Here is a 21,648-nt window from a genome sequence, read left to right on the forward strand (position 1 = left end):
AGCTCTCAACCGAAACACACACAGCTTTTCACTTGCTTCACGTTTTTTTTCTTCTTTCCAGCATACACTGCTTCTTATGTCTCTGCATTCGATCAGCCTGCACCGGATCGCTGCCAACCTGCACCGAATCCCTGCTGCAAGCTACGGCGTCGCCAATCGCTTCTCTTCCTCTTCTGATTCTCTGAGCTCACACCAATAGAACCACGGTCTTCACTGGTGCCTCTGAGCTCGAACCAATCACCAGGAGTTAAGCCAATCGCCGCCTGATCACTGCCAGAAACACAGCCAAATGCATTTGACGCAGAGAAAGCAGTGGAAAGATCCTTTGTCTCATTCCTTTGATGAGGCTTAATTTGAAACTAAGCACTGGTATGGTACCTGCAACCTGTATCTCCAAAAGACTCACAGCAGAAGGTTAAACAGAGATGGGCAAAAAGAAGTGCGAATCAGAAAATATCAGAGAAAGCGCATGCACAATGAACTTAACTGTGGATCGGTCAGCAGACCGATCACAGACCCTTGGACCGATCAGACAACAGCCTGATCGGTCTGAGGCTGGTCTGATTGGTCGTGGCGACCGATCAGATTGGATGTGGATCGGTCCATAGACCGATCCAACGCCCTTTTTCTTCTGCGACATTTTCTCCTGATCGGTCTACAGACCTATCAGATTGCACTCAGTGTGCTACTGAGTGTTTCCTGATCGGTCTACAGACCGATCAGATTACACTCAGTGTGCTACTGAGTGTTTCCTGATCGGTCACCAGACCGATCAGAAAATTTAGTCTCACTAGATCGGTCTGCGGAACGATCAGTCATCAAAAGTATCACTGGATCGGTCTGTTGACCGATCCAACGCCTATGTGATACTAGGATTGGTCCGAGAACGAGCTACCGAGCCCTCTCTGACCTAATCCGGTCCAGAGAACGAGCTCCCGAGCCCTCTCTGACCTAGTCCGGAGAACGAGCTGCCGAGCCCTCTCCGACTTCGTCTGGTCCAGAGAACGAGCTACCGAGCCCTCTCTGACCTAGTCCGGAGAACGAGCTACCGAGCCCTCTCCGACTTCGTCCGGTCGAGAGAACGAGCTACCGAGCCCTCTCCGACTTCGTCCGGTCCAGAGAACGAGCTACCGAGCCCTCTCTGACCTGGTCCGGAGAACGAGCTACTGAACCCTCTCCGACCTAGTCCGGAGAACGAGCTACCGAGCTCTCTCCGACTTCGCGTGCCAATTTTCCAACTTGGACTTTTCCCTTCCACATGATCAACCTTGATCAGTAATCAATCCGAGTTCAATTAACATCTGATACAAACTTAAATCAATGTCAATATCAAAACAACAGCCAGGTCAGACTATATCAACAATCTCCCCCTTTTTGTTGTTTGACAACACGATTTAAGTTTAGATCAGAAATGTTCTTATTTTCATAATTTTAGGGGAATCAAGATCCTCCCCCTAAGATGAATACACCACGATGTAAGGAAGTCAATAACGGGAATCAAGATCCTCCCCGTTATCTTCTCCCCTAAAATCAAACCTTCATACATCTCTAAACTTAGATATCCTCTCCCCCTTTGTCAAACACCGAAAAGGTGCGAATGGGGTGATAAGACTCAAAAGACTCCCCCTTAACCCATACTGTCTTTTTGTTAATGTACCTAGAATTCCCTCTAAGTGTATTATGAGACAGTAATAAAGAAATAAGAGGCAGTCAAGACAAAGCATATGAACAGCATATCAATAGCCAATAGGAAATGACACATAAAGAAAAACAGGAAAATGAGCAGCATAAATAGATGAAATAAGCAAATATCCAGGTCATACAAAAATATCCAACAAAATAGCATCCAAAACACAGACAGTCAAAGTAACAAACAGAATGTATCAATCAATGTCCTCAACACGAGGAACATCATCATCATCTGCGGGAGGCACGTAACCCTGAGGCGGCATGCTAGAGCTCGAAGGTGGATGGCCCGAGAAATGCTGCGGAGGTGGGTAGTTGGCCATCCAGCCCAGAAGCAGCTGCTGCGTCACCATCTGCTGACTGCGTAGATCATCATAGCGCTGGGCGATCCGAACGCGCATTCCATGGAGCTCAGCAGCCAGTAGCTCATCGTGTCGATCGAAGCGGCTCTCCAGCTCCGCAATCTGCCATCGCAGGTCAGGGTCGACCTCATCAGCAACAGGAGGAGGAGCAGCAACCTGTCGAGGAAGTGCCCGTGGTAACTCTCCCAGACCTCGCCCATCCTTCCATCGAACAGTCCCATTCTGTCCCAAGATACCAGACTTGGAAAATGCCCGTTTCCCAAGTCTGCAATCCTGTCTGACCATCTTCACTATCCTACCCTTAGACACATCTATCAGAAGGGTCTCGAGCCAATCTGTAATTATATGCTCATAAGGCATATAAATAGTGGAGCTGCTAGGCTGAGTATATGAGATGATCGAAGAATAGATGCTCGACATGATATCAAAATCGAGACGCTGACGCAAACCATAAAGCATCAGGCAGTGGTATGGTTGGATCTCTGCTAGAGGTTTGGATGTGATTGGAAGAAGACAGCTTGTGACTATCTTAAAAAGAATATAGTCAGGAGGAGATAGTCTCAGAGCCGCAAAAGTAGGAAACTCGACTGCCAGTGGGGATTGTTGGAGCAATCCCAATGGTTTGTGCGACCATGTGTATCAATCAAACTTGTACTTAGATCATCTTGATAAATAAATTGAATTTGATTTGGTGTAATTTCAATTTAGCTAATTCTCCCAAAATCTTTGGAGGATTGTCCAACATAAGTGCAGTCCACATTAGGATTGTTGATTTTGATAGGATGGTCTATTTAGAAAAATAATGTACTTGGGTAGAGCAAGTGGTTCTCAGTCTAGAATTTTGATAGGCGATGTTGGATGCTAATATGAAGACATTGATGATGCGCTGGCAAAAAGTTTTTGGTAGGGCACCAAATGAGCTAAGTCGAGCCAAACTTTGTGACATCTAAGCTTGTTTGATAATATAATCAAGTCAAGCTAAATCAAACCTAAAATAAATTAAGCCATTGAAATGATTATTCAAATTTGACTTAATTTTTTTTATAAACTTAAGTTTGGTTCATTTAAATATCAACAAGCTCTCAATTCAAGCTTATTTGATTGTTTAAAAATTTTATAGTTTATTTCTTTGATTTGCTATTATGCCTGATAATATAAGTTTATTTGTTCATTGTGAAAATTTATTTATTGTTGATGAAAATTTTATTGATGAATATGATTTATAAATTTTATTCATGAATATTGTCACTTGAATATTGTCACTAATATTGTTCATCAACATTAACGAACTGAATATATGTGTTCAAATTTATTTATTTAGTTTAATGAATTACTCAAACTCAAACATAAACAAACAGTTACGAAGTTGAATATCAAACTTGCCCATAAATATTTGATTCATTTAGTATCTTAGTTTTAGGTTGGAATTTGAAGATAAGAAAGATTCATTTAAATCCAATTTGGAGATGCGAGGAATCATTTAAATCCAATGGTGAACTCTATCTTTGTGCAAATGGATATATATTTTTACAACGAGAAGGAATAAAAAAAATAGCTTGTCCATTTTGTGGGTAGAATTCTCATGTTTATACAAAATAAAAAATATATATATAAAAGAAAGAGAGATGATAAAAAAATAATAAATGCTATCATAAATGAAATAGGTTCGATTGACATTGTGTAAAATTATAAATATCCGCGTTACAAAATTAAAATACCTACAAAAATCAACAGATTTAAATGTCTAATCATTTTTCATTTATCTGGTGTAAGTCGAGTTTGGATTGTAAGATTAAGGCTATATGGGTGGACTAGATTTAATTGAGTTTATATGGATGGATTTAATTTTTATAAGGTTGAACTTATACTTGATTAATACATATATAATTAATTATCATTAAAATAACTAAACCTAATTAAATGATCTAATGCTGCAAGTATATAAAGAGAGATTGGATTAAATGGATGTGGATTTAATGTGTAAATCCAATAACCCGGTTCATTAACATTGATTGGATGTTAATGAGACATGGACTTTTATGGTGGATAATCCCCATAGGTTGAGCTAAGTATAAAAGTGAAGAGATAAGGTTTATTAGGGCATGCTGAACCTAGCTCTCCTCTCCCAGCTTCTTCTCCCCTATTGAGAAGAAATGTGGTTTTGTCGACTTAATCCTGTGGAAGACATCCGCTATATTCATGGGATATTCCGGTGACAAGTAAGAGACTATAGCATTGCGATGGAATCAGGTCAGCTATTCATGAACTATTATCTCATTTCTATTGAGCTTTAGAGATTGATATAAGCTAGATCCTATTGTAGATATATCTTTTAGTATATATATGATATATTGTAAATCTTACCATTAGTATCATAGCATAAAATTGACTTATTATCAATTTTTAAGGCGTAAGGATTATTTTTCAATGTTTTGGTATAAATACATCAATTTTTACATTTGATTCCATATGGATGAGCGAAATTGATGTATATTCGTTGAATGTAGCTTGGATAGATTAGGATTTAATCTATAAATTGAGTTTTTCGCATTATTTGTGAAGAATGAGATTAGCGGCGTGATTTTAGGGTTGAAATCATGTTCAAAAATGGGTGGTTTCTCCAATCGATTAGGAGTTGTGTATTTACGAACAGAAGCTTCTCAAATCGATCGGTTGATTGATTGGTGCTTACCAATCGATTGACGCTTACCAATCGATTGGCGTAAAGCTTGATTGATTGAGATGCTCAAGTTCACCAATAGAAGAGTCCGGAATCGATCAGCTGATCGATTGGTGTTTACCAATCAATTAGCATGAGGAATCAATCGATTCGGGTTGTTCGATCACGACAAGAATCCAACAAGAAGCTTCTGGATCGATCGACTGATCGATTGGGGTTACCAATCGATCAGTCAATCGATTGAAGGTTGAAAGAATCAAACAGAAGGCTTCTGGATCCATCAACTAATTGATCGGGATTCACCAATCAATCAACCAATCGATTGAAGTTCGCTAGGTTATCCACAGAAGTTTTTGAATCGATTCACGAATTGATTGACATTAGTCAATCAATCAGCTGATCGATTGGGGTGGATGAACGAGCGAACAAAAGCTTTCTGGATCGATTAGTGGATCGATTCATGTATTCAATCGATTGATCAATTGATTGGCACACATGTGAATCAATTCACATTCATTCTTGATTAATTCAAAGGGTGTCAATCGATTGATATCCAATACCAATCGATTAATAACTGAATTTAGCTCAGTTTTCAGCAATTTCTTCATGGATTCTTCTTCGCTCTTGCTACTTAGTCAAACCTATACTATCACCAAAATAAGAACTATTGAGGAGGCTGGGAGTATTAGTATAGAGGAATGTATGTCCATGCTAAGGGTGATTGACCCAAAAGAAAATCATTCTTATGTCGGATATATGTTTAAGGAAACTCACAAATTAAGTTAAACTTCTTGATCATGCACATGGTGTGTCGGCCTAAAGGAAGGGCACTATGTGGTCGATTAGAAGCATTTTGAGTGATGCTAGAAAACATAAGCTAACTAAGGAAACTCATGAATAAAGTATCATGCACATAATGCGTCGGCCCAAAGGAAGGCGAGTTATGTAGCAGATGAAGGTGATCATGAGTTATTTAAAGAGAAACAATAGTAAGTTACAATTTAGTTCAAAAACTTAATGTAATGTTGCATTAGATTTCTCTATTAATGCCCATGTAGTAGCATGTTCCATTTGTTACATTTTGTTATTGTACAACTATAAAGATACATACCTTGTTTGTTAAATTGAGCTATCTTCTTTGCTTTTGTTTATATAGTACTCTCAATGTCTGCTAATTTGAATAATATTCCCGTTCTTACTAGCATAAACTTTGGACAATGGAAAGAGCATATTACAGTTTTATTGGGATGCATGGATTTGGACTATGCCTTTAGGCATGATCGCTTTGCACCTTTGACTGGTGATTCGACTTCGGATCAAAATGTAAACTTTGACAAGTCGGAGCGATCTAATCGCATGAGTCTGATGATCATGAGAAAGTTAATTTCAGAATTACTAAGGGGTTCGATAACTGAGAAGGAGGATGCTAAAACCTTTCTTAAGGAATTAGCGGATCGATTCACCTCAAACAAAAGGGTGGAAACTACTACACTTCTCACGAAGTTAGTGTCTATGTAGTATACAAGGAAGGATAACATTAGGGAGTACATTATGGAGATGTCTAACCTGGTTACAAGGCTTAAGACACTAAAGTTAGATGTGTCTGAAAGTATCCTTATGAACCTTATCTTAATCTCTCTGTCTATATATATAATTCACTCCTTTTAAAATTAGTTATAATACTTAAAAGGATAAATAGACATTAAATGAGCTTATAACTCAATGTGTAGAAAAAGAAAAGAGATTGAGAGGTGATACATCTCAAAGTGCTGACTATGCATCCTCATCTCAGTACTCGAACAAGAAAAAGAAGAAGGGTAATGGTAAGAGCAAGGGTAAACAACTTACAATAACTGGGGCTTCGGGGCATAAGGTGCAAAAGCAACAAGATTCAGACCCAGCTTGTTTCTTTTATAAAAATAAAAGTCATTTGAAGAAGGATTGCCCTAGATACGTCAACTAGCGTGCTAAGAAAGGTATACTTCTCAATTATGTTAGTTCAGAAATCAACCTAGATACTGTATCTAATAACACTTTGTGGATAAATACTGGTGTAATTACTCAGATAAGTGTAACTATACAGGGTTGACTCATGAGTCGAATGCCAATTGATGCCGAAAGATTTATCTATATCGAAACTGGCAAGAAAACAAAAATAGAGGTAATAAGTGTCTTTAGAGTTTGTTTGGGGAACAATGTACTTTTGAATTTGAAAAATACATTTATAGTGTTGTCTTTTAAACGGAACTTAATTTCTATTTCATGTTTGGAAAAATCGGGATATACTTGTTCATTTGAAAATGGAAAGTTTAGTATTTTTTGAAATTCTATCTTGTTTGGTATTGGTTTCTTTATTGACAAATTATATCGATTGGATATTGAAACTCATATGGATAATTTTGTGATGCATAGTATAGATGTGAAGCATGGTGTGACAAATGAGAATTCATCCATGTTGTGGCATAGAGGTTTAGGACATATCTCTAAGCAACACTTGGAAATGTTAATGTCACTAGAAATTCTCAATTCCCTTGATATGTCAGATTTTGGAATCTGCATTGAGTGTATCAAGGGGAAAACAACTAACAAAAAAATAAGGGTTCAAGGAAGAGTAATGGAGTCTTAGAGCTTATGCATACGGATATATGTGGACCATTTTTTAAGACTTTTTGGAATGATCAATCATACTTTATAAACTTTATAGATGATTATTTTTGATACGGATACTTGTACCTTATTCATGAGAAGTCGCAATCCCTAGACATGTTCAAAACCTTCAAAATTAAAGTTGAAAATCAACTTGGTAAGAAGGTTAAGGCCATCAGATCCGACCGTAGTGGTGAATACTATGGTAGATTTGACGGATTAGGTGAACAACGTCTTGGGTCATTTGCGGATTACATTGCTGAGTGTGGTATCGTGGCACAATACACCATGCCTGAGATACCTCGGTAAAATGGTGTAGCAGAGCGACGAAACTGAACCCCTTATGAATATGGTGAGAAATATGATTGCATTTTCTTCTCTACCGAAGTCCTTGTGGGGTGAAACGCTCAAGACTACAGTTTACCTACTCAACAGAGTTCCTAGTAAGGCAGTAACAAAAATCTCATATGAGTTGTAGACAGGTAGTGTGCTTAGTCTTAGGTATCTACATGTCTGGGGTTGTCCAGTTGAAGTTATGCCCTATAGGCCTAATGAAAGGAAATTAGACTCAAGAACTGTTAGTTGTCATTTTGTATGATACTCTGAAAATTCAAGAGGTTTCAAGTTCTATAACCCATTGAGTAGATCCTTTTTTGAGACAGGTAATACCAAATTTATTGAGGATAATGTGAGTGATAAAGCTGGGAAAATATCATTTGAGAAAAACATTAGTGATCCTGATTGGTGACTACTAATACAACTGATAGTAAAATGGTTATCATTCCACATATGGTTGAAGCTGCATAATTGGAAGGGGTAGTTGGCCATGATATTCCCATGTCACCTCTAATTTATTTGGAAGGTGCATCATCTCAAATAGAGGTATTCCCTCTTATTGTTAAGAATGACTCCTAATCATCTCAAGATCAAGTGTCACTAAGAAGATCCATTAGAGAGATGAGATCTATGATGTCTCGTGATTATGTTTATCTCCAAGAGCATGAATTTATCATTGGGTTGGAAGATAATTCCACATCATTCCAAGAAGTCAAACAATATCCTTATCTGAAAAAATGGATCAATGTCATGAAGGATGAGATGAAGTTTATGACGGATAACAGTGTTTGAGAACTTGTAGAATTACCTGAAGGTGTGAAACCCATTAGTTGTAAATGGATATTTAAAACCAAACGGGATTCACATGACAATGTTGAAAAGTATAAGGCATGTCTAGTCACAAAGAGATTCACTCAAAAGGAGGGCATCGATTACAAGAAGACTTTTTCGCCTGTTTTGACAAAAGACTTTCTTAGGGTAATCATTGCACTTGTAGCTCATTTTGACCTAGAGCTACACCAAATGGACGTTAAGACTGCGTTTCTCAATGGAAACATTGAAGAAACTATATATATGGTGCAACCAGAGAACTTTGAGTTAGATGACTCAAAGCACTTAGTATGTAAACTAAAGAAGTCCATTTATGGGTTAAAGCAGACATCTCGTTAATGGTACCAAAAATTTGATCAAGTGGTTTCTTCATATGGTTTCAAGGAGAATCCAATTGATCAATGTTTGTATATCAAGTTTAGTGGGAGCAAGTTTATTATACTTGTTCTTTACGTGGATGATATATTGTTTGCAAGCAATGATATGAATCTACTGTTAGAAACCAAGTCATTTCTACCTAGTGAATTTGAAATGAATGATCTTGGTGAAGCATCTTTTGTCTTAGGCATACAAATTGTTCATGATCATTCAAGGTATACACTTGGACTATAACAAAAGGCCTATATAGAAAAGATGTTCATTCAGTATGGGATGTAAAATTTTGCTCTCGGTGACACTCCGATGACAAAGAGTGATAAACTTAGCTTGCAACAATGTCCACGTCATGAACTTGAGATTAGAGAAATACAGAATTCTCCTATGCATCAACAGTAGGGAGTATGATGTATGCTTAGGTTTGTACACATCCAAATCTTGCATACATTGTGAGGATGTTGGGCAGATATTTGAGTAACCCTGGACTAACGCATTGGAAAGTTGTAAGAGGGTTATGTGATATCTGCAAAGAACGAAGTATTACATACTCACATATCGGAGATCAGGTCATCTGGAGATCATTGGATACTCTGACTCCGATTTTACTGGATGCTTAGATAGCAGAAGGTCCACTTCAAGTTATGCCTTCATGTCTAAAAGGGGTTATATCGTGGAAAAGCGTCAAACGGATGCTAATAGCCACTTCTACCATGGAGGCATAGTTCATAGCCTTCTATGAAGCTTCCAACCATGGGATATGGATGCGGAACCTTATCATAGGGTTACAGATCATTGGAGACATTGATAGGCCATTGAGGATCAGCTATAATAACAAAGTTGTAGAATTATATTCCAAGAACAATCACAATTCGTCAAAGTCTAAATACATCGACATAAAGTTTTTGGCGGTTAAAGAAAGAGTTCAAAATGGTCAAATAATGATAGAGCGTATAAGAACGGATCCATGTTAGCATATCCACTCATTAAGGGTTTACCACCCAAAATGTTTCATCAACATGTGCTAAATATGAGGGTTCTTCTTTTTGATAAAGTACTCATTATGTAGAAATCTATATTTTGTGTGATGCTCTATGTTCATGAACATATATTTTTGGCTCATTATATATATACTACAGTTTTTCTTATATGTGTGCATGAGTTTGACTTTTTTGACATATGGATGTCATATTTACTATTGCAGTTTTACATTTGATTGTTGTAAATATTATGTGGACTCCATTTGGAGTCATAAAGTTGAATCATGATTTATCACTTTAGTTTAGCATAAAGTTTTGGTAAATATGATTTGGATCCGTTTGGATCATAAGGAGATTTTATTGAGAATGAGCACTTGTAGTTCACATTTCATATCATTCTTGTACTACATATCCACATTTGATCTATGTCATTAATGATATTAGTACTGTGATTACTGTTGAGTCTTGTTACAGTTATAACATCCATTACTTCTTTAGTCCTGTACTAATTGATTTAATGTATGAGATTGTTTAAAGGAGTATTGAGCTAATAAAGTTTGACATATTGAGCTCAACTTAGGGGTACATGGTGTATAAGAAATCAAGTATAACCCAAGTGGGAGACTGTAGGATTAAGTCCACATAGGTGGATTAGATACAATTGAGTCAACATGAATGGACTTAATCTCCATAAAGTTGGGCTTACACTTGATTAACACACACAACTAATTACCATTAAAATAACTAAACTCAATTAAGTGATCTAATGTTTCAAACATATAAAGAGGGTTCGAATTAAATTGATGTGGATTTAATATATAGATTCAATAATCCAGTTCATTAACATTGATGGACTGTTAATAAGACATGGACTTTTATGGTGGATAGTCTCTATAGGTTGGGTCAAGTATAAAAGGAAAGAGATAAGGTTCATTAGGACATGCTAAACCTAACTCTCCTTTCTTAGCTTCTTCTCTCCATTGAGAAGAAATATGATTTTACTGGCTCAATCATGTGGAAGACATCCGTTACATTCACGGGATACATATAATCTTACACTGATGACAAGTACAAGATCGATTCAAATTGCAGAGAATGAAAATGTATCCTTTTACCTATATCATCTAAAGAGAACTATTTTTTTCAAAAAAAAATATTAAAATAACACCTCATTTATAATTTAATATTTAAAATATTTCTTTGTCTTTCAACTTAAAACAGTTATGAATAAAGATATATCACTTTATAGCAATTTTAACACTCCAAAGTAGTGTAAGCTTTAGCTAAATCTGCTTGAAAGTTGTACAATTTTAATCGAAATTCCCATAATTTTACAATAATATATCTCCAAAATGAAATATTATTGCTATAACTTTGGGAGAGACGTACTTTTTTGACGTTATGGTTAAGATAGAAAGATAAAACGAGTGTCAACCATTCTTCTTCCTAACGAAATTTTTTAAATCCTATCTCGCAATCAAACCGCATTAGAAAGATTTTAGAGGAGAAACATTTTAATTCATAGATTATAATATCTGAAGTCTACTTATATTTTTGCCTCTTTAGTGGATATTAAAGTTCAAACGGACATTAAGATAATCAATGAAACATGCATCATTTCTACATGGAGTGGGTGCACGAGCATATTCAGAAAATTATAATCATTCCCTTGTTTTTCCACCTCATTCCTGCTTCCCTCAAGTTCAAAAGGCATATATGCATCAAATTTTTATCTATAAAATTTTCTAAAAAAAAAATAAATCAATCGGTATTATCTAAATCACATACCCAACTTTTATAATATTTAAATCATATATTATATTTCCAAAATACCCTCTTTCTCTATAGATTCATCAGTCAATTTTATCTAAAATTTGATAAAACTAGAGAATTCTAAATCATTTCAAATCAAAACTAATGTATTCCTGAAAATATCCTTAATGTATTTATACCTCGAATCTAAATATAATAGCGTAAATTGAAAGTAGTACATACATAAATATATTAAAAAAGTTTTCAAGAATACATTAATTTTAATTTAAAATGAATTTGAAGTTCTCTATGTTCATCGATTAATTTTGGATGAACCTAATTGATAGACTTACACGATTCGAAAATTTAAAAGTTTAATTTTTTTTAAATCAGGTGGCGTTGACTAATGAATATTATTGTTTTAAGTCATGAGATTATGATAAATTTTATCAAACTAAGATCACTATTCTCAATTTATACTATTGAATTCAAATATAAGAGAATTAAATATATTAAGAAAATTTTTAAAAGTATATTAATTTTGATTAGAAATACTTTAGAATTTTCTAACTTCATCAATCAGTTTTGGATGAAACATAGACCTAAAGAGAAAGAGAGGGGGTATTTCGAAAATATAACACCTGATTTAATTAATAATAAATCTTACTTGTGCAGTTAGTAAAATGGCCAATGAAGAAACAAACAGAATGCATGCTGCATTGCTTTTAAAATATGTATGAGCAATTTTCAACTGGTCAAAACAAAAAAGATAAGTCGAGCAAAATGTCACCGGCCACTAACCAAATGGCAAATAAAGGAAGAATGTGGTATAATATAAAACAATGTCATTTGATACGAAGATGACAAAGAAAACATTATTGTAACTTTTTAGATCGCAATTCCTCTCTTCAAGCATAGTTGGATGTAAATGATTCTCACGCTTTCTCCAAGGACCAATAGAAATATAACTAGTTTAACGTTTTTGTGATCCTCCTAACTTTGACCAAAGGCAAAATGCAAAAGGCCTACAATATGATAATTTTCAACTACGATTATTTTGGTCATTTATCAGGACCTAAAACACTTTAAATTATTAGAATTTGATAATTTTTCATTATCCAACAACTAATATTAAAGTGAATTATCAGAATTGCATGAAGGGGATAGATAGTAAGCAAGTTGCATTCTAATTGTTGATCATTTATGAGGGACCTAATACATGCTAAATTCTGTAATAGGATATAGCAAAGAGTCAACTGAAGTAAGTACTCGACGAGTAACTTTCGCTAGAGCCTTAATCACAGAAGTAACATAACAAACTAATGTGAAGATAACTGAAATTCATGATGATTATTTAGCATAGTTATCAAGTTGGTTAGGATTACTAGTCCAAATTCCGAAGCACAAGTTCTAACCATTTGATAGTGCAAGAGAAGCAAAAAAGAGATCAATCATACATCAGCATCTAACAGCTAGCTATGCTGGAGGCAACTTCCATAATCCCTTGTGCACAGATCGGCATTCTCAAACTCATCGTGAATCATAATATGTGAAGTCTCAAAGAGTTGGCTACCATATCTACTTTTTACGTTCCAAATCCCTTTACAAAATATTAATTAAAGCAGCCCTTTGAATGCTCTCCAGCCCAAACATTGTAGTGATTGACCTTGAACTACCATTGCATCGCTATGATTCCATTTCCAAATGGAATGGGCGAATAGAATACGGAATACACATTAATTTATTTATTTTCTTAGAGAATTTCTTCAACCGACCAGGACGTCCTCAATAGGATCGTAGGCGATTGCCCTGGATAAGCTATTATATTTCCAAGTGCTGTCAAAAGTATCAAATGCAATCCTTAAAGATGCCAGGCATTAGCGGGAGCTAGATTTAAGGATAGCTTTTCATGCTTGGTGCAAATTCCTTTCTAAATAAAAATAAAACAAATGGGTGTAGAAATGGTTAAAGAATGATCGAGTGACCGACCTCGGAGCTCCACTGCATTGCCAGATGGATGGGGAAATTAAGTTCTTGTTCGACCGTCCTTACGACCAAATGGCAATATAAAAGGCTGAGAAATGATGCATTTACGAAAAGAATGTCTGGCACCAAAGTTGACAATGCATGAAAAAGGTATTCCGTTTGTCTGCAAGTCAAAGCATCGCGACTTGCGCTGCAATTGGACCGATGGTGGATCCGATGGGTCCTATTCATGGTTTGTGGATTGAACAATTCCACCAGAATTCATCCAATGAGCCAAATGAACCATTGTACGTAAGACTACGATGACCTAAACAAAGTCACACCCCCATCACATATAATAAGTGGCTCCAGTGTCCACGTGATAATTTCGACACTAACTCGAATAAAGTGAGGAAAGGTTCATTAACAGAAGGGGAAGGGAAGGAAAGGGAGGAGAAGTGAAAGGAAGTAAAGTATTTAACTTCTCCTTATTTGAAAAGAATGAAGGTTCATTAACGTAACATGTGTTAGAAAAGGAAAAGGAATGAACGTTAAATAGATAAAATTACAAAAATACCTTTATTTTTTAAATTAGAAAATTTTCATAATATTAATATTTATTTTATAAATATAAATTAGATATTTTTAATAATAAAATTAATTTTTTATATTATCATTTAAATTAGCTATTTTTTAATAAATATTTATTTTTTATACTATTCATAAAAAAACAATGAATTATCGATAATCAAGTAATTAAATGAGAAATAATGAAAATAATGATTTTAGAAATCTTAAATAAAAAAATTTGAAAGATAGCGAGAATTCCTATTCTTTAAAACTTATTAAATTTTGATGGAAAAATTAAAAAATAGTAGATATCCTCTTAAATTTTGACAACAAAAATAGTTTCTCCCTTCAATTCAGTTAGAAGATGTGTCAGATCCCCTCCTCTAATAATCATGTAGCAAGCGAGCTGTGAAGAAAGGGAGGAAATTGAACTCCAGCGACATAGTAAAATTAGAAATTAAAATATTTCTTAAACTATTAAGAACAGGAATAGAATTGGAATAAAAAATATTTTATTTTCCCTTCCCTTTCCTTACACCCCAATTCGGGGTGTAAGAAAATCTCTCTTTCCATGGGTAACGAAGGTTAAAACTTACCCTTCCTTACCTTTCCTCACTCCTTCCCAAACGAGGTTCAAAGTTTCCCTTCTCCTTATTTCCCCTTCCCTTACCTCCTCCCAAAAAGACCATAAATGATCTTCTTAATGAACCTATAAATATGCTTTAATAGGTCATGCAACCTAATCTTAGGTGATGCATTGTTTAGACGCATTGCCCACTATGAATTATTCAAACCCTGCCAAAGTCCATATCCTCCTCTTCTTCCTCTTGTCTGTTCTTCTTCTCAACCAACGCCTGCATCTCGACATTGCAGATAACAATGACCGAGGTGCGCTTCTAGAATTCAAAAGAGGTCTGCAGGATTCAGATAGTGTGCTCAGCGACTGGAATAATTCAGCTCAAATCTGTCTCTAGAAGGGCATTAGCTGTGGCATGGGAGGGAGGGTAATTCGACTCCAACTCTATAACGCATCTTTGCATGGAACCATCTCGCAATTTCTATCCAATCTTTCTCAACTTCAAACCCTTGATCTATCACACAATTCCCTCCACGGTACCATTCCTGATGAGATAAGTTCCTTATCCAACCTTGCTAGGCTTGATCTTAGTGGTAATCATTTGCGAAGCGGAATACCTACTTGTCCTGGCATGCTTGCAAATCTTATTTACTTGAACCTTTGGGATAACCCACTAGGTGGAAATCTTTCCACCTATAAATTCCACAATTGGACCCGGTTAGAATTTTTGGACATTACCCATATTAATTTGTACGGTCCAATTCCTCCACACATGGGCAATCACCTTCAACAGCTGCAAATGCTTTTTCTTGGCGAAAACAATTTGACAGGGAGCATTCCTTCTTCTCTCTCCAACATATCCAAGCTTCAACGCATTGATCTATCATTCAATTCCCTATGCGGATCCATTCTTGCTGGGCTAGGGTTTTTGTCTAACCTAAGCAGACTTGGCCTCAGCAATAACAAACTGAAACAAGGAATACCAGATAATTTTGGCATGCTTTCAAAGTTAGTGTTTTTTGACCTTTCTGCAAATGAGCTCGATGGCTACCTTCCTACCTCCATTTTCTACAACTGTACCTTGTTGGAAACAATACACCTTTCCGATAATGCCTTCAACAGTCCTATTCCTCCACAGATAGGATCTCATCTTCATGCTCTACGAGAAACTGCTACTTGCAAACAATAGTTTGACAGGAGCCTTTCCGCCTTCTCTTGCAAATGCAACAAGTTTCGAAAGAATATATCTTGACTATAACCACCTGAATGGTCCGTTGCCATCTGACATTGTAGCACAGTTACCTGCCCTGGAGATACTGTTCATTTCTTACAATAATTTTTCTAGTGAGGAAAATCTTACCTACTTCTTGAGTGCAATTTCAAATTTAACTCAACTAATGGATCTTGGGGAGGGAGGACTTCACCTCAAACGTAGACTTCCCTCAACATTTTGTCTCTTAGATAGTCTTTCCATAATCCTTCTGCAAGACAACAAACTAGATGGAACAATACCGTCCAACATTTCAAATCTTCAAAACTTGACTTTTCTGGAACTTTCCGATAATCTATTAGAAGGCCCTATTCCAGTTGAACTGTTCCTCATCCGAAATTTAGAGAGGGTGTGGCTTTCTAGAAACAATCTAGATGGTGAAATTCCTTCTATTCCTGCTAATATCACGACTCGCCTTGGAGTTCTGGACATATCACAGAACCATCTTGACGGTAGAATACCATCATCTATATCAAATTTGCAAGCAATGAGATTCTTGCAATTGTCTGAGAACTTCCTTAGGGGAACAATACCTTCAAGCCTGGGTAGTATGAAACTGGAGCACCTAGACCTGTCCTAAAACTATCTGTCTGGGCAACTGCCAGTACAAGTTGCAGCCCTGAGCACAATGACCCGGATCTTTAGCTTGTCACATAACTTGTTAGAAGGAGAACTGCCAAGGCAATTGAGTCAAATGGATAAGGTTCAGGCCATTGATTTGTCATCAAATAAATTCAATAGTACCATTCCTGACTTGAGAAGTTGTGTAAGTGTTAGGTTTTTGAATCTATCTCACAATTCACTTCAAGGGCCAATCCCAAAATCCTTTGGCAATCTTTCAAGCCTGCAGCAGTTGGATGTTTCCTCAAACCTCCTTTCTGGTGAAGTTCCTGTTTCACTGCAGCAGTGCAAGAACTAAAGCAGCTTAACCTATCGTTCAACCAGTTTAGTGGCTCTCTGCCTCATGGTGGTATATTTGATGCTTTGACCTTCGATTCACTCAAGGGAAACAAATTTTGCGAGACAGAAGGATATCTAAATTGCAGCTCAAGGACGAGTAGCATAGCACACAGGAAGGAGTTCATCCTATTGCTGAGTATCACTGCCTCAGTACTTTTCACTCTCATCATTTTCTGCACCGTAGCAACCAAACCTTTCAGAGGTACAGCATTGGGTCTGAGTAGGTACCCTTTTGAATTGATTAGTGATCATCCAAGAATAACTTACAGAGAACTCTGGGAGGCCACAGGAGGATTTGATCAAACCAGATTGATAGGGTCTGGTGGCTTCGGACATGTTTACAAAGGCACACTAAGGGATGGAAGTTTCATTGCCATTAAGGTATTACATCAACATGACCACAATTCTTCTCGGATATTCAACAGAGAGTGTCGAGTTTTGAAAAGAGTTCGACATAGAAACTTGATGAGCATCATCACAACTTGCAGCAATCCAGAATTCAAAGCTATAGTGCTAACTTTCATGAGTAGAGGTAGTCTAGAAGACTATCTGCACCCTAGAGGAGATTCTGAGACATTTCTGAGCCTGACTGAAATAGTGAACATTTGCAGTGATATAGCAGAGGGGATGACATACTTGCACAGTCATGCACTAGTTCAGGTGATACACTGTGATCTTAAACCAAGCAACATTCTCCTCGATGATGATATGACTGCAATAGTTTCAGATTTTGACATTGCTAGACTGGCTTATGCACCCGCAGATAGAAGTGCAACAGTCGATAGCATTTCTACTTCAACGGACACTTTTCTGCATGGATCAGTTGGGTATGTTGCTCCAGGTAAAATATCAACTCCCTCAATCTCATTTGCATATATGCTCTATGAATAAGCAATTACATATTTGAAGCTCTACATAAAGTAGGATAATGAACCAATTGATTGATGCACTAATTGAGAACATGTCCTTTTTTGTCTTTGCCGAATGTCTTCTTTCCCCCCCTAGAGTACGGGTATGGTAGACAAGCATCTGCAAAAGGGGATGTCTATAGCTATGGCGTTATTGTGCTGGAAATGGTCACTAGAAAAAGACCAACAGATGAAATGTTTGAAAGGGGTGTGAGCTTAATCAGTTGGGTGAAGTACTAGTATGGAAGACAATTGAAGAATGTTATAGACCCCTCACTAGCTAGGGAACTACAGCAAAAGATTCCAGAGGTTAAGAAAATATGTGAAGTAGCTATCATGGAGCTCATTGACTTGGGTCTTGTTTGCACACAGGAAACGGCTTCAACCAGACCATCTATGATCAGTGTTGCAGATGACCTCGACAAGATAAAATAGTATATTCGTGGTGATGAAACTGCAACCTTCACATCATCGCATGGTACCTCATCGACCATTGAAACAGGGGATGATTGATTGGTGTGAAAGAGCATGTGTCTCATGTCTTTGACATGATTCATCGAAGCGAAGAAAACCAGTTTTTCATTTCCTTATGGTACATTAGTAGCAAGAAATATACTGTAGCTAGGAATCAAACTATAAATATCTGGATGATAACCAATGACGGAGCGAGCCCCAGTGAATTACCTGGGCTGATCTCAGAATGTGGGCCACAAGTCTTGTGGACAGTAAGCCGCTGATCGAAGAAACAATTTCATCTGTAGCTCGCCTCTGGCTAACAACCCATTTTCTTTATTTTTTCTCTTTCTGACAGTGTATTTTTCTTTCTCACGTCATTGGCTACCCGACCTGTAGCCCGAGTAGCCATAAATGTAGCTTCGCCACTGATGACAAGTAGACACCTTTTCACTTTACCATAATATCGGAGGTTGAATTTCTACTCGTACAAGCACCACATGGAACGAACTTAATTAAAATAATTTTCATTCACACCATCCTCCACTATCCTAAAAGATTTATCTTCTGGGGGTATGATGTAGTGGTAGGATATTCAGGTTGTCACCAGACACCTGCGGTTCGAACCCTAGCTACGGTTGTCACCAGACGCCTCCCGTTCAAACCTCAGCCCAACCTCTTTATTTTTTTTGCAACTTGTTTCTTTTGATAAAAATACCAAACGAATTCCGAAAATTGCATAAAAATACTTTAAAAATTTATAAAAATCTCTAGAATATTTAGCATTTCTAAATATTTCCAAGTACTATTAGGACTCGTAATGAGAAAATTTGGGTTGTTACACCTCTTGTGCATCAAGTTTGCCAACTTTGCAAAACCCATCAATGAGGGGCATCATAAACAATCTGATTGGTCTCACAACTAGCGGATGACATTGCATTAAGTAAATCACAAGCCTCAACTACTTTATAAGCTTTACATGAGCTATCAACCAATGCACCATATGTAAAAACATTTGGCTCTAAGATTTCATTGCTTCCATCATTAAAGTAATTATCAGAAATTTTCCCCTCATAATTTCTCTTGTGCAATGTCCCTGGAGCTATGGTGCAACAGTAGGATATCTAGGTTATTATCTAAATATCCACAGTTCGAGCCTCAGCTATGATGAATTTGTAGGAATTTTTCCTCCAAATGAGATACGCAACTAAAGGATGTTGTGCTCCTGGGCTGCCCATTGCAAATGCTTCCCGATTTGCTCTGATAACTGGTGGAAAACTCCCGTAGGACAGGATCGATTACCTAAAACTCAACATTACCCAACCTCATTAAACATTATTTTTTTTAGTCCTTACGCAATGCCACGACATCTACTAGGTTCTCATCATTTGATTTTCAATTGCAATCTAAGTTTCCTACCATTCCAAGATGCCCTCCTAAATTTTCTCAAACTCTATAATATAACAACAAATAAATTAAATTGAGAAAACTACTTTCTATTGGTTTGTTGTCAAAATATGATTTACGGATTAAGGACAACTAAAGCACTAAACAAGTGTTGCAAATACTAAGTCATTGTGGTTCAGCTATACATAAGAGGGTTTCATGTAGGTGGTGAAGGCTATCAGCAAGGATGTGAAGGCTAAGTAGGCAAACAACATAGAACAAAGTGCATGTGTTGTGTAAAACTTGGACACATTAATAATAGTTGATTTATTTTGAATGGATACTAGGTCATTCCTTGCAAATTGATCATGTGGCTCAGTTTGAACCACCTTTATATGTACCTTGTAATAGGTAGAAATCGTCCTCTCGGGATGATCTAGTAGCCAGTACATGAGGTGTTGTCACCATAAGGTCTGGGGTTCGAATCTCGGCAAAGCCGAGGTAAATGTCTCCCTTATGTGCTAGTCACTATTCCAAAGGCTAGTAGTCGCCCGTGATTTACCTCCTCCGTGTTGACCCTGGGACGGGTTGACGGAGGTGCTGGGGGCGAGTGTATTCGCCTTTTGCCATCTTGTAATAGGTAGAAATCTCCTCCGTGTTAGTCCTGGGACGGGTTGACAGGAGCACTGGGGGTAAGCGTATTCACCTTTTACCACCATGTAATAGGTAAAAATCTAGTTCTAAGCTTCTAGCTCCAAATCATTATCTCTATTGAGGATATTCCCATTTTCTAAAACTAAGTTGTAGCATATGCATCAACCCAATTGATTACTATCATTGTTCATACATACATGTACCACTTGAATGACACATACCTTTATATTATCTCCCTAAACCCTAGATTCAAAAGCTTGACATGTCTAGTAACATTTCTTCCCTTTCCAGCCTTGCGTTACTATGATATCCTACCAATAGAGATAGCTTATTAAGAAACACTGAGCAGATTTTTATTTCAGCTTTTATTATTCTATCAACCATCTTTTCATAAAGTTTCAAGATAAAACTCGTTAACTTATCCCTTTTACAAATAGAACAACACTATATGTGACTTTCATCCCGTTTATATTAAAAACATGTCTTTCACAGATGAGCATCTCCTTGATCCTCAAACTTGATATTGAATGACTCAACCAAATAATACTTGCTCCTGAATTCTTCAAACTATTAAAGGGGTAGCATATACTCCCTTTAGTTGACATAAACCATGTGAGTCTAGGCCTTGGTCCATGATACCATTACGTAAAATAACTCGCTATAACAAGTTTGCTCATGGCTACCTAATGACTAGGTTCTGTTGAACAAACAAACCCTTTGCAAAAGCATTGAACCTACACTAACATATCAATATTAGCAGATAGGACCAAATTAAGCACAATGAGAGGACAGCTCCCTACTGCAAAATTAATAATATCACTAAGATATTCAAATCCAGTGCAAACATTAATTTCATTGTTCATGTGCTTTGACAATTTCGTGCCATAATCCAGAAAGTAAATTGATTGAATCTTGCAACTCATAGCATTAACCAAGCATGACTTCCATTATCACTATAAACCTTACACCACCCAAAATAACATCCCCCTCAACAATTACTGCAATGTTCATTTGTTGTTCACAACATTCAGATGATTGTTCTAATATATATTTAGATGGCTAAAAGATAATGCCTTCCTTATTGTCCCAGATGCAATATATTGAGCATACGTGATAAGTATAACATGATCATTTATGATAGTGTAAGAATGAGCTAGATAGTGAGGGCACTTATGTAACTGGGATTTAAAAGAAACATATTTGCATTTGTACTGTGATAATTCACACAAATAAAATGTAGAAAGGGGCAAAAGTGGAAAA

At 36.7% G+C, this 21,648-nt stretch overlaps 2 protein-coding genes across 2 annotated transcripts; both read left to right on the forward strand.

Annotated features, from left to right (window-relative positions):
* Nucleotides 1-15,172: 15,172 nt before the first annotated feature.
* Nucleotides 15,173-15,946, forward strand: LOC122005734 (receptor-like protein 53). The gene has a single exon (XM_042560889.1). It carries the CDS (start codon nucleotides 15,173-15,175, stop codon nucleotides 15,944-15,946), a length of 774 nt encoding a protein of 257 aa, XP_042416823.1.
* A 208-nt stretch (nucleotides 15,947-16,154) lies between these two features.
* LOC122005738 (putative leucine-rich repeat receptor-like serine/threonine-protein kinase At2g24130) lies at nucleotides 16,155-18,575 on the forward strand. The gene is made up of 4 exons (XM_042560903.1): nucleotides 16,155-16,572; nucleotides 16,633-16,708; nucleotides 16,915-17,828; nucleotides 17,993-18,575. The coding sequence occupies exons 1-4, from the start codon at nucleotides 16,155-16,157 to the stop codon at nucleotides 18,133-18,135; spliced, it is 1,551 nt and encodes a 516-aa protein (XP_042416837.1). The 3' UTR covers nucleotides 18,136-18,575.
* Nucleotides 18,576-21,648: the final 3,073 nt, after the last annotated feature.

The sequence above is a fragment of the Zingiber officinale genome, chromosome 1A, assembly GCF_018446385.1.
Source record: "Zingiber officinale cultivar Zhangliang chromosome 1A, Zo_v1.1, whole genome shotgun sequence".
In the NCBI taxonomy this organism is placed as follows: Eukaryota; Viridiplantae; Streptophyta; class Magnoliopsida; order Zingiberales; family Zingiberaceae; genus Zingiber; species Zingiber officinale.